The sequence below is a fragment of the Diabrotica undecimpunctata genome, chromosome 9 (assembly GCF_040954645.1).
Source record: "Diabrotica undecimpunctata isolate CICGRU chromosome 9, icDiaUnde3, whole genome shotgun sequence".
In the NCBI taxonomy this organism is placed as follows: Eukaryota; Metazoa; Arthropoda; class Insecta; order Coleoptera; family Chrysomelidae; genus Diabrotica; species Diabrotica undecimpunctata.
In genome coordinates, this window is record NC_092811.1 from 76,195,123 (window position 1) to 76,208,981 (window position 13,859).

The 13,859-nt window shown below is 34.9% G+C and overlaps 1 protein-coding gene across 2 annotated transcripts in view; it reads left to right on the forward strand.

The window, feature by feature from the left end:
- Positions 1-13,859, forward strand: part of LOC140450155 (sensory neuron membrane protein 2-like) — a 383,672-nt gene that overhangs the window by 122,194 nt on the left and 247,619 nt on the right. For both annotated transcript variants that reach the window (XM_072543601.1, XM_072543602.1), the window contains one exon: positions 5,394-5,678. In XM_072543601.1, the coding sequence (XP_072399702.1) occupies positions 5,394-5,678 (285 nt within the window). The remainder of the gene's footprint in view (positions 1-5,393; positions 5,679-13,859) is intronic.

Here is a 13,859-nt window from a genome sequence, read left to right on the forward strand (position 1 = left end):
TATACTGTTTTACATAAACCAAATGCAGAAGCAGGTATCTGCTGTCTTATCCGTTGATGAACTGGTGTCTTATCCATTGCCGACCTTAGCTATTAACAGGCAATTTGTATCTTATTAGCGGCCGTTTTAAATAGTATGATAGATGTTAGGCAGAACTACTTTCTACTCAACTAGGCGTAGGTTTTCCATCCAAGAGTTTTATTTTTCTATCTAGACCTTTTCTTTTATCTAGTTTTTCCTGGAGAATAAGTTACTGGAGGCGGTAGTTACTGTGTGTCATAATATGACCAAAGTATTCTAGTTTTTTTTTTACTATAAAAGCAATTTTATTTTATTTGGTCATTTTTTCCAATACATCCATGTTCGGTATCTGTCCATGGTATTCAGAGAATTGTTCTATACATTCTCATTTTGAAGGTAGAGAGTTTTTATTTAATTCTCCTGTAAGAGTCCATGCTTCTCCCCATGCTACCCTATGTAATAGAATTGGGAATACGTAAAATTTGATTATTCAGATTCTTAATGGAATATCCGCGGTCATGTTTCATTCATTCTGGTTATTTCCTGGACAGTTATTTCCTGGTATGTAAACTTCTCTACATACTCTGTAAGTGTTTCATTCAATACTAGATTTTCTGTCATTTTTCTGTTTTTTTTTTAATTATCATCGTTTTTGTTTTTGTGGCGTTTAGTTTTAATTCATTTCATTCAACTTTCAGAAACTTATTTCACTCTTTGTAATAGATTCTGCGGGTATTCAAAGCTGTTGGCTATAATGAAATTGTCGTCCTTTATTATTTGATGGTATTTAAAGCTCCCCATTTATCATTATGCTTTCTGTAGCATTATAAAATATCGCTTTTAAGTACTTATTAAGAAACGTAAGCGACATTACACATCCTCGGCGAACTCGTTGTTAATTGGTATGTTTTTTCAGTAAGTCTTTATTGATTTTTATTTTTAACGATTGGTTCCAATATAGGTTAGATATTATTAGTTTTATTAGTTTTGTGTACTTTACATTATTGAACGTCTTTGGAAAATCTATGAAATATACAAATACATCCCAGTTTATGTCTCTGAATCTTTGAATGGTCGTTGAAGGAAGAAAAAAGTTTCTCGGATCCAAAAACCTCCGTTAAAGCTAAACAGAGTTTCTGTCACCCTTGACTCACAATTTGTGTGAGTCAAGGGTGACAAATGCCGTTGTAGAGAATTTTAGTAAATACTTTTATTGTCGTATTTACCAGACTGATTCTTCTTCTTCTGGTAAAGTCCATTACTGGAGGTTTGCGATTACTACATCAGATTGTTCTCTATTCTGTGCCACTCTTAGAATTTTTGAACGTTTATGCCAGTCTAAGCTCTGATATTGCAAAGCCATGACATGGTTCTTCTGAATAGTCTTCTTCGGCTCTCTATTTTCCCTTCAATTATTATTCGTAGCAGGTTATATTTGTCATTTCTCCTTACGTGAGCTAGTTAGGAGGTCATTCTCTTCTTTTTGTGATGGGTAGCTCTTTCGGGGCGACAGACTCAGTAAAACACAGGTTTGAAATAAAAATAAATCTATTAATTTAGTATACCTACAATAAATAAAAAATAAAAAGGAATTCTACGTTGTATACGTATACAATGAATAAAACTAAAACGAATCCTACGTCCCCGTCTGGATCCCGCGATGAACGAAGTCCTCGGCGAACGTCTATAAAAGAAAAGAAATTAATTAGTATTAATAAGAAACGAAATGGGGGAAATCGATCGCGAGCAGATTTATACTCGCTTTCGCTTCAATTCAGCGAAAGCTCCGAATACGCTCGCAAACAAAATATTTAGCTGTGCAGACCCATGGCAATGTTCAATACACAACACCGACGGGTTCCGCTTGGCTAAGGACAGAGTATGATCCTCAATACGGAAATCTCTCTGTCCCGGTTGGTTCTGTGCAGATCCACGGTAATGCTCAATACGCAATACCGATGGGTTCCGCTTGGTTAGGGACAGAGTATGACCCTCAATACGGAACTCTCTCTGTCCAGAATGGCTCGCAGGTTCACTACACCGGCGAGTCAGGGAGCCTAGAGCGCTAGCTACAAGACTATCTAATTCCGCTATTCACACGCCTTAAATAGCCGTTCTGATTCCCACTTCGCCGTCACGTTGTAGAAGTGGATGCGCAAATATTGACACTCCCACGGTTCGAACTGTTAAACGATCAGAGCATCGTTACAATCGTTGTTCTAAGTTTTAACTCTCTATTTATGGTGTCTAATACCAATACTGTTTGATTCGTAATGTGCTGTATACGTGATTAGTCCGTATTATTTACAACTATATCCATGCGATTTCTCGGGAATGGTAATAGTAATGTTGTTATTTAGTGGTAGTACCATATCAATGAAATAACAGTTCATTTCGCATATAAATTTAAGCAGTTCTCCGTGACTACCATCAGGACCAGGTGCCTTGTTATTCTTCAAGGATGAAATAGCTTTTTGATCTCATCTTTTGTAATAGGCGGCCCTGATATTTTTTCGTTATTATTTGTGACAGTTTCTAGACGCTCATCATGAAAAAGTGTTATAATAAACGATTTTAACCTTTTCAGTAGATGAAAGGAATCTGTTGTGATACTTCCGTTATTCACTAACTGCAGTCGTTGCCTACATTTTTAAGTTTTGATTTGTCTAATTTCCTTAGGCATATTGTCCATTTGTTGCATAATCTCTTCTTCTTTTTTCTTTAATTTGCCTTCAGTTGCTCTTTACACGTATTTTCGATTACATGTTTGGTCATATTGAATTTTCCTAAAGGATCGTCACTAAATGCTTATTATTTTTGTTCTAAGTGAGTTTGCAACCTGATCCCTTGTTTCTTCATCTCGTAGGTTTGTAACATCCATTCTTTGGACAATTGTGCGTCTGTCAACCTTTTCGAGCTGATTTGCTATTTGCATACCAACGAGTTATGACCGTTATATCATTACTTTTATCAGCTACGTGATAGGCTTTACTAATTTTATTATACTTTGGAAAACGTTTCTAGATACTTATGTAATCTATTTTAGTTCAGTCCTTGTCCAAAGACCATATTTCCCCACAATAACCTTATTTGATTCTTTGATAACACCTTTACCCCTTAGGAGTATGCCAAATAGATAACAAACTATTTTCAGACCAGCAGAATACACACGTAAAATTTCATAAAAATCAGTCTAGCCATTTGGGAGAAGTATCGCAACTAACTATGTGACACTAATATGGCTATTAAAAAAAGATGTTAGCAATAGAGGGGTGAAAATTAAGGGCTGTATGTATTTTTTAATGTCACATCAAAAAAAAATATAAAAACAAAAAACTTTGTTTTAACAAAAAAAATGTTTGGGGTGAACCACCCTTACCACTTAGTGAGTATGAAAAACAGATTACAACCTATTTTCAGACCTACAGAATACACATGTAAAATTTCATCAGAATCAGTCGAGCCGGTTCGGAGAAGAAAGGTTTCACATGGCAACAACATAGGGGAGAGTGGGGCTCCTTCAGAATTAAAAATTTGAACTGTCATATCACTGACATACCTCACCAAATACAGAAAGAAAATTGTTCACCCAACTTTCACTGTATATATGCTTTAAACTTTAAACTTGTAAAAAAAAATCAAAACCACTTTTCAAAAACGGGGAATGTGGCAGCTTCAGACACAATTGGAAAAATGACAACCTCATATAAATGTTTTAGAAATTAATTATTACAATATTTAAAACTATATTATGATACTTAATCAAACCCCTAATGCATATTGAAGTTTTACAATGAAACTGAAAAAGAGAATAATGATTTCTGTCGCTTTGTACCCTGCTCAGAAGGAGTTGGCAAAAGGGCTACAATTTCTAATAAAGAAGCTCTAGAGATATCTGGTACAATGAGGTAGAAAAATTTATAATTTACTTTAGATGACATTTTCAAAAATAAAATTTCAACATCCCCATCATCACATTTTTCAATGATTCTCCCAACACGGTACACATCTTTTTGTTTTACAGTCCCAAATTTAACCAGCACAAAATCTTCAATTTTCAATTCACTCCTGTCAAAATTTTGCTGTGGTTCTTCTAATACTTTATCATCAGAATTTTTGCCATTTTCATCATCAGTTGTCTTCTCATTCTTCTTATTTTCAAAAAGTAGTTTTCTTTTCGTAGATTTAGTACGTTCAGCATTAGCATTGGTGGTTTTCTTTGTTTTTTTATTGATCTGTTTTTCTGCCAGAAGAAGCTTTTCTGGTGTGTCAGTTATTACTCTGCTTTTCCCATTTTCTCTTGGTTTCTTGGAGCTAGTATTAAGTTTCAATTTTGGATATCCTCGTATCTCCTCAGGACTTAAATAACCACAACCCCTAATGCATATTAAAGTTTTTCAATGAAACTGAAAAAGACAATAATGATTTCTGTCGCTTTGTACCCTGCTCAGAAGGAGTTGGCAAAAGGGCTACAATTTCTGATAAAGAAGCACTAGTGTTTAGCACTTAAGTGTTTATATTCTAAACTTAAATCAAGAAAAGTAATTTTATTGTTTTCTGTTAGTTCATAAGCACATTGAATGTTAATATGAAAACTATTGAACATTTGAAAATTATGATCGATTTCATGATCCTAAATACAGAGTAAGCAGTTATCAACATATCATTTGTAGAAATGTATTTTGTACTTCAATTTAGAGATGACTGTTGTTTCTAATATTTCCATTACAAAGTTTTCCACTCTACACTATTTCAATTTCCATTTACACTATTTCAATTGGGATGTTAGTGTATAATAATTTTACGTCGAAAAATATAAGTTTGTAATTAATTGGTACAGACTGTTTTGAAATAAAATTGTGAAATTCCCATGAATCCTATATATGATAATTCCAATATTAGTAATAATTATATAAACAAATTTTAAATGTCGGTAGTCACATCATAAGGTGACATTACAGTACAGATACAATAGTACATAAATATAATTATCTTGTAGTTAACTTATTTTAGTAACTGGTAACTAATAAACATTGGAAGAAGGTATAAAGTATTACAGTTGTCTAGTTGCTAATTAAACGTTGATGCTGTCATAAGTCATGGACGGTGCTGCTTTGAGAATTAAAGAACTTTGGTATATCACTAAGTGTAATATTATTCCGATCAAAAATCCTGTCCGCTCATATTTAAAAGTTAAATCTTTTTAATTATTTCATATACAGTAGTAATTCTGACAAAACGTAAAACACATTCCATTAAACTCTTCTACGATTTTGTCTCAATATTTACCCTACAGGTCTATAACCTACTATTAACAAAATATTCCTTTAAAAGATTTTATTATTTTAGTTAAACTTTGAAATTCTTTTTAGGTACTATCCCAAATTACCTCCGTTGTGGAACAACTCGTTGTAGTCGGATGTCTGGACAAAATATTTTCACCTACCTACAGGGAACTTTTTATGACCACAACAATAAGATCACTGATGTTTGAGGGATTTGAGTTTGCCAAATACTCATCAGATGTTGGATATGCTTGTGAAGTAGTCAGACAACAGGTCATCGAAAAAACTAAAAAAATGAAAAACATACAAAGGATATATAGTAAAGAATATCCGGAAATGGTGGAAGCCTTAAGATTCTCATTTTTAGGATTTGTAAGTACTTATTGTTCCTATCTACAAATTCTGCAAATCTTCAGCGAAATAAGGAAGCTTATTCAAAACTTCTATTTTTTAAGAGCTATGATGATTAAAATGCTTTAGAAGCTATGATGTCTCTAAATAAACACTAGTCCTTTGAGAATACAAGGTCCAAATTTAAAAGATATATATATATATATATATATATATATATATATATATATATATATATATATATATATATATATATATATATATATATATATATATATATATATATATATATATATATATATACACTCATGGACAAAATATCCAATATTTTGGAATTTTCAAATTTTTGTTTTTTCAAAATAAATTCTGGTCAAGCAAGTCGTTTATTGTAAAATAGAGTTTATTTCAACAATGTCTAATGAAAAATTTTAAGTTTTTATGCGGAAAAAGTTGTGAAAAAAATAAATGTTTAGTATAAGGTAAATAAGGTTATTTTACTCTAAATTTAAATGATAATTTAAATGGCTTAACCAACTGGTTTAAACTGAAAGAAGTGCATGATCAGTAACGAGTATTCCCCCTGTAGCTCTTATTACTGCTTGCATATTTCTCAGCATGCTTGCAAGTAAATTTTGGACATATCCTTGGGAAATTGCATTTCATTTATCCTGTGCAGCAAGCCGAAGCTGCTCTATCGTATTTGGAACGGGATTTCATTGTCGTATGCTGCCTTTTAGGGGATCCCACATGTGCTCTATTGGATTTAAATCCGGGCTAGACGGTGGCCAATCCAATCTTCAAATTTGGACCTCATCAAGATAATTACTCACTATGGCAGCGGCATGTGGTCGAGCATTATCGTGCATTAACGTGAATCTTTCATATCCAATGTAACCAACATATGACAAAACATGATCTTGCAGGATATTTTAAACGTAAGAATCACCAGTCATCCGTCTAATCACTTCCACAAGTGCGGTACGTACCTCCCAACTAATACCTTCCCAAAGAATTATGCCATCAACTCCAAAACTAATGGTCTGGGCGAGACTGCAGCTGGCGAATCGTTCTCCAACTCTTCTGTAGACGTAGTTTTGACCATCTGGCTCCCATAATAGTATTCTGGTCTCATCAGTGAAAAGAACGTTTTTCCAGTTGTCGGTATTCCACTAAATATGTGTTCTTGCAAATTCCAAACGAAGAGCTTTATGATTTTGGAGAAGACGTGGAACTTTGGCGGGGCGTCTGGGCTTTAAGTTTGCTTCTTTTGATCTTCGTCTAACTGTTTGCGAACTCACATTAACTTGTCTAACATTTAATAGCTCATTTCTGAGGTGCATCGATGTTGTCAGAGATTGCCTTTACCTATTAGAACAATTTGTTGGATGAAAGGCGTAGTGGTGTTAGGCCACGAAAAAGAGACAGTATGAAGTAGGCAATTAATGTCATGTTAGTGTGTTGATATTGCAGGTTTGTTATTATTGCATACAATAATATTTAAGTAAATGTAATACTGTATTCTGTATAAAATAAAAGCAAATAAAACCGAATCCAACCTACGCAAACCTCTTAAAACGGGTAGTTTTTTGGTGGTGCGACATTGTGGCGACCGTGACAGGACTTTTTAAGTTGGATTTCGGTGTGAATTTTGTAGTTCTGGGCCAGTGAGTTTTTACCGCGTTCTTTTGGTTTGTGATTTGTATTGAGAACGTTTCGGTGGTTTTGAACCAAACCCACTATGGCAGCAGAATTGGAAAACAGAAAGAAAACCAGAATAGTATTAAGGGCTATTTTTACGCGTAGGGCCAACGAATTAGAAGGTCTTATGAAAGCAGAATCATTGGACTACGAGTCAATAGAAGTGTCATGGGAACTGTTAAAATGTAAGTTTGACGAGTTACAGTCAATTGACTCCCAAATTACTGAATTATCGTTTAAAAGTTCTACTGAAACGGAGCTAGAAGCAGAGATAGAGAGTTGTGATGTGTATTTGAGAAAGTTTTCCAAGTGTAGAACCAGATATAACAAGCTGATGGAAGAAACGAAGACTGAAGCATCCAGCAGGCATAGTGCAGTGTCCCAGAATACAGATGAGCCAGAGTTAACAGGTATGAGAAAATTTAGATTACCTACTATTGAATTTAAAAAATATGATAGCAGTATCAAAGGTTGGTTGGCTTTCTGGACACAATTCAAAAATGATAGTGGGTCGCAAAGATCATATATATTAAAGGACACAGCTTTAAAATTAGGTTATCCAGTTAAACGACAGGAAAAAATTGTTCATTGTCTGTTTGGAGGGTCAGAAGTTGCAAACTCTCATAACTGTTATGAAGTCACAATACAGGGTAAGAACTCTACATATTCTTTTGAGGCCTTAGATCAACTAACAATTTGTAGTGATGTGGCTTCAGTATTTCATGGTCCATGGAGGGAACAAGCCAAGAACTTTAATATTGATTTATCTGATGATCTCCAACCTGGACCAATTGAACTGTTGCTGGGAGCAGATGTCGCTGGTTATTTGTATACAGGGGGTCGTCATAAGCTAGATTGTGGGCTAGTAGCTATAGAAACTCTCATTGGATGGACACTTATGGGAAAAATACCTACAAGTAGTAAACATTCTGATGTTGTCATGTCCACATTGAATCTTCTCATAAAGGATGCTTTCTTAAGTGAGCTTTGGGAGTTGGAAGCAATTGGTATTAAAGAGCCTACAGATAGATATACCAAAGAGGAGGCTGCTTTAGCTGCTAGAGATTTTTTTATGCAGACTGTAAGTGTAGATAAGATGGGCCGCTACGAGATTCGTCTTCCTTGGTTGGATGGTCACCCTCCTCTCCCCAGTAATTGTGAGTTGTCGGAAAAAAGACTAAATTCCACTCTTCAAAAGCTGAAACGTGATGGTCTTTTTGAAAGGTATGATGATGTTTTTGCTGACTGGCAATCTGAGGGTATAATTGAGCTAGTTGGAAAGTTAAATGATGTTGATAACAGTCTAGGACATTTTTTACCTCACCGCCCAGTGGTAAAGGAAGAAAGTACTACCAAGGTACGTCCAGTGTTTGATGCATCTGCACATTCAAAGAATAAACCTTCACTTAACCACTGTTTAGAGAAAGGTCCAAATCTAATTCAGTTAATTCCTTCAATATTTTTAAGGTTTAGAGAAAACAAAATAGGAGTGATTTCTGATGTTAAAAGGGCATTTCAACAAATAGGTGTGCATGAAAGGGACTGTGATTTCCTCAAATTTTTATGGGTTGACACAGAAGGTCAGACAGTAGTTTTTCGTCATAAACGTGTAGTATTCGGTGTTAACAGTAGTCCATTTTTATTAGGGATGACACTAGAGTACCACTTAGCAAGATACCTGGAAAAGGGCTCTACATCAGAATCATTGTATACTTTAGATGTTGTGAAGAGGTTAAGTCAAAGCTTCTATGTGGACAACTGTGTTACAAGCTTACCTGATGAAGAGATGGTGTCAAGGTTCATTACAGAGTCTGTAACAATTATGGCAGAGGGACAGTTCGAACTAAGAGGATGGGAGCGTACAAGAAATGCTGAAGTTAGTGGAACTGAAGAGATATGTCCTGTTCTTGGTATGAACTGGCATCCTGTACGAGATGTTTTGACAGTTAATTTGAAATTCTCAAGAGAGGACACTGACTTAGAAAATATGGTAGTGACTAAACGTAGAATCCTTTCTATAGCCCAGAAAGTGTTTGATCCTATTGGGTGCCCAAACTCATGTTGCAAAAGTTGTGGGAGAAGAGCTTGGCATGGGACGAACCACTGGATGAAGTCATCTCTGAAGAGTTTAAAATTTGGTTGAAAGATTTACCTTATCTTGAGAAGATTGAATTGCCTCGATGGGTATACAAGAATGGTGAGACATTACAAAATTTAAGTATCCATATTTTTTGTGATGCAAGCAAACTGGCCTATGCCTGTGCCATCTTTTTGCGAGTGAGTTATTCTGGTAAAGTATTTGTATCTCTATTGGCCTCGGGAGCTAGATTGGCTCCAATTAAGAAATCTACCTCAAAAATGACTATTCCACGTCTGGAGCTGCTAGCTGCAACTATAGGTGCCCGTTTGTATGTTCAGGTTGCAGAGAACTTGCCCGGAAATATAGAATCCTTTTTTTGGAGTGACTCAAGCACTGTTATTTCCTGGATACAACGCCAAGAAGAATGGGGAGTTTTTGTATGGAACAGAGTTAAAGAAATTCGTAACTTAACTTCAATGGAAAACTGGCGTCACCTACCAGGAATGGTCAATCCTGCAGACTTGCCATCACGAGGGTGCACTGCTAAACATTTGTTTCAGTCAAGATGATGGGAGGGGCCGAAGTGGTTGTATGAAGGCCGTGATAAGTGGCCATCTAGTGCGGCTACTTGTGATGAAGAAGAAGTTAATGCCGAGCGTAGGAAGACTTTGGTGACATCTCTTGTTAATGTTTATAATTCGTGTGACTGGCATTTTAGCTACTTTTCACAGTATAGTAAGATGGTACGAATGGTTGCTTGGATTCAACGTTTTGTAAAAAATTGTCGCAAAGGTGACCAGAAGTATAAAGGCGAGTTGACCTCTGAAGAGTTTGAAGCTGCAGAGAAATTTATTTTGACAAAAGTGCAGCAGGAAAGCTTCTCAGGTGTGGATGATAAAAGGATTATTCATCTTGACCCATTTTATGAAGAAGGGGGTTTGATTAGATTGAGATCTAGAGTTTGTAACAGAGAAGATACACAGTATTACCGTTTTCCAGTCGTACTGCCATCTAAACATGAGGTAACCATTAAGTTAATTAGGCATTATCACTTAAAGTCTTGTCATGTTGGGATCCAAGGTACTTTAAGTTTGCTCCGAGAAAAGTTTTGGATTCTCTCAGGAAGGCGTAGTGTAAGATCCGTTATCTCCAAGTGTGTATTGTGCCGGAGGTACACTGGAAAGCATCTAGCAGTTCATACTCCTCCTTTACCGGCTAACAGAGTGCGTGACGCTGTAGCATTTGAAGTAACCGGTATTGACTTTGCGGGACCTCTGTTCCTTAAGACCGGTGAAAAAGTTTGGATTTGTATGTTCACGTGTGCGATTTTCAGGGCGGTTCATCTAGAACTCTGTTGTTCGCTATCAACTTCCAATTTTCTTCAGGCCTTACGCCGGTTCGTGTCTCGTCGTGGAAGGCCGAAAACGATTTATAGTGATAACGGTACGAGTTTTGTGGGTGCTGAAAATGCCTTATCATGTCTGGACTGGGACGTTATTACTCGTGAGATGTATGTGCAACGTATTCGTTGGCCTTTTAAATCACCTACAGCAGCTTGGTGGAGAGGATTCTGGAGCGTCTCATTGGTGTTATGAAACAGTTGTTGAGAAAAACACTAGGTCGTGCGAGTTTGGACTATGAGACTTTGCTAACATTGTTATGTGGGTGTGAGGCAATAATTAATTCGCGACCATTAACGTATTTATCGGAGGATCCTCAAGAGTTAGTTGCCTTGACCCCAGCGATGTTTTTGTGGGATCAGGTGGACTGCGGGCTACCAGATTGTGATGCTATAAACAATGCTTCATTGTGTCGGAAAGTGCGTCGGGTTCAGACTTTACGAGAGGAACTTCGTAAGCGATTCCGTTTGGAATATCTTGGACAGTTAAAACTGGTTTGCGCGAATAAAACTCACCGCCAGATCGCTCTTAATGAAATTGTGCTTGTCGGCAACGATGGCAGTAAACGTTTGGATTGGTCTATGGGACGAGTTGTTGAACTTTTTCCTGGTAAAGATGGAAGTGTTCGACTGTGCAAAGTTAAGACAGCTAAGGGATATTTATTGAGACCTGTCCAGCGTCTTTACTGACTAGAGTGTTGTACTGTTCCTGAGTTCGAGCTTCAGAATGTTGTGAAGACGTCAATGAAGGATGACAGTGAATTAAATGGTACCCCACATGTTCCTGAATTGGCTGCGAGAGACTCCGGTTCCGAAGACGAATACTGTGAGAGTGCGGGAGTGTTTAAAGTCAGTATTCCGACAAATAGTGCAAAGGTTTCTGAGGTGAAAATCACACGTACGGGACGGGCTTCTAAAGTACCTAAACGTTATTTGGAGTAGTGATTGTCAAAAACTGTATACCTAGCAATTTTTAATTTTTTGTATAATGGTTTTGTAGTATGTCTCTTTAGATTTTGTGAGCAATATTTTACTTTATCAGAATATTCCTCAGGTGGGAGTATGTCAGAGATTGCCATTACCTATTAGAACAATTTGTTGGATGAAAGGCGTAGTGGTGTTAGGCCACGAAAAAGAGACAGTATGAAGTAGGCAATTAATATCATGTTAGTGTGTTGATATTGCAAGTTTGTTATTATTGCATATAATAATATTTAAGTAAATGTAATACTGTATTCTGTATAAAATAAAAGCAAATAAAACCGAATCCAACCTACGCAAACCTCTTAAAACGGGTAGTTTTTTGGTGGTGCGACAGATGTCAATGAATGATTTCGTGTAGAATTAAGAACCAAAAATCGGTCATCAGATGCGGTTGTGCACCTTGGGCGTCCTTGACCAGGCCTTCGTTCAAAATTTCTTGTTTCGCGGTACCTTTTTAGAGTATTTGAAACTATAGATTCAGTTCTGCTGAGACGTCGTGCGATACCTTTTTGTGCATATCCTTCGTCGTACAAAATTACAATATGTGCTACTTGGACTTCATCGCAGTGCCGAATTGGTGGGATACTTGTTTTAAACTTAGTTAAATCAAAACAATATTTAATTAAACTTAATAAATTAAACTAAAAATAACCGAATTAGTATGATTTTTCCTTTACGTGAAGAAGGATTTTTATGATAAAATGTACGAATGGCATTAACCACTGAATAAACGTCAAAATAAAGATCAAAATATTTTAAACCAGTTGAGTACATCAACCTACTATATGAGTATTATCAGTAATCTAAAATTATTTTGAAGTAATAGTGACTGCAACAAAAAAAATTGAAAAATTCCAAAATATTCGATATTTTTGTCCATGAGTGTATATATATATATATATATATATATATATATATATATATATATACATATATATATACATATATATATATATATATATATATATATATATATATATATATGTACATATACATATATGTATATATATACATATATATATATATATATATATATATATATATATATATGTACATATACATATATGTATATATATATATACATATATATATATATATATATATATATATACAAGAATTACTGGATATTAGTGACTGTCGATATAAACAAACAACAAACACAGTTTATTAGGGTTGCAGTCAGAAAATTGGCCATGATATTAATGAAACACTCTTTTGACTTTTTGTCTAGCTTTCGAAATGGTTTTATTCCTTTTTCAAGACACTGTAATAAGAAAAATATGTAAATATTTATAAAATATCACAATTCTTCAGTGCAACTTACAAGTCATTGAGATTATTTGTAAAAGCATAGACACTCAACATTAATAACACACATATAAAATATAAAATAATGGACAAAATACATTCTAAAATTCTTTAAAAGTTAGATACAGATAGTAAAACTTAGTTTGTCATCTTTTACTGGTGTGTTTTAACTCTGACACTTACAGAACAAAAAGAAAAAACCCTATGATTAAAAAGTAATTAGGTGTACTTAATATTATATTTCTTTTTAAGAAATATTAGAGGCCCATCTTAGGTGATTTTAATTTTTAAACCTGTCTTAATGGTATGCAACATGTTATGCATATAAGTGTAATTTATGTAGGTATAGGTAAATATTAATTTTATTTTGGATGTTTTTCCAGTAAGTAACAATAATTTACTGGAAAAACATCCAAAATAAAATTAATATCTACCTGTACCTCTTTGAATTTAGATTGTTATGACAATGACATAGAAGATTCGGTGATGATAAGCAAACCATTTTTTAGTCAATTGAATCTTCCAGTAACTTCAGAAAATGAAAACCATCAAACATATTTTGAAATATGGAAGAGTTGTATTGGGATGGACTAGAAAATTTAGGTTGTTTTATAGCTTTCCAGCTACGACATAAAGAGAATTTGGGCAATCCTACAAATAGTAACACTTTGTTATCATGGGTAAATCATCTCTTAGAAGGTGGTTTGGTAAAGCCTTCAGAAACAATACTTAT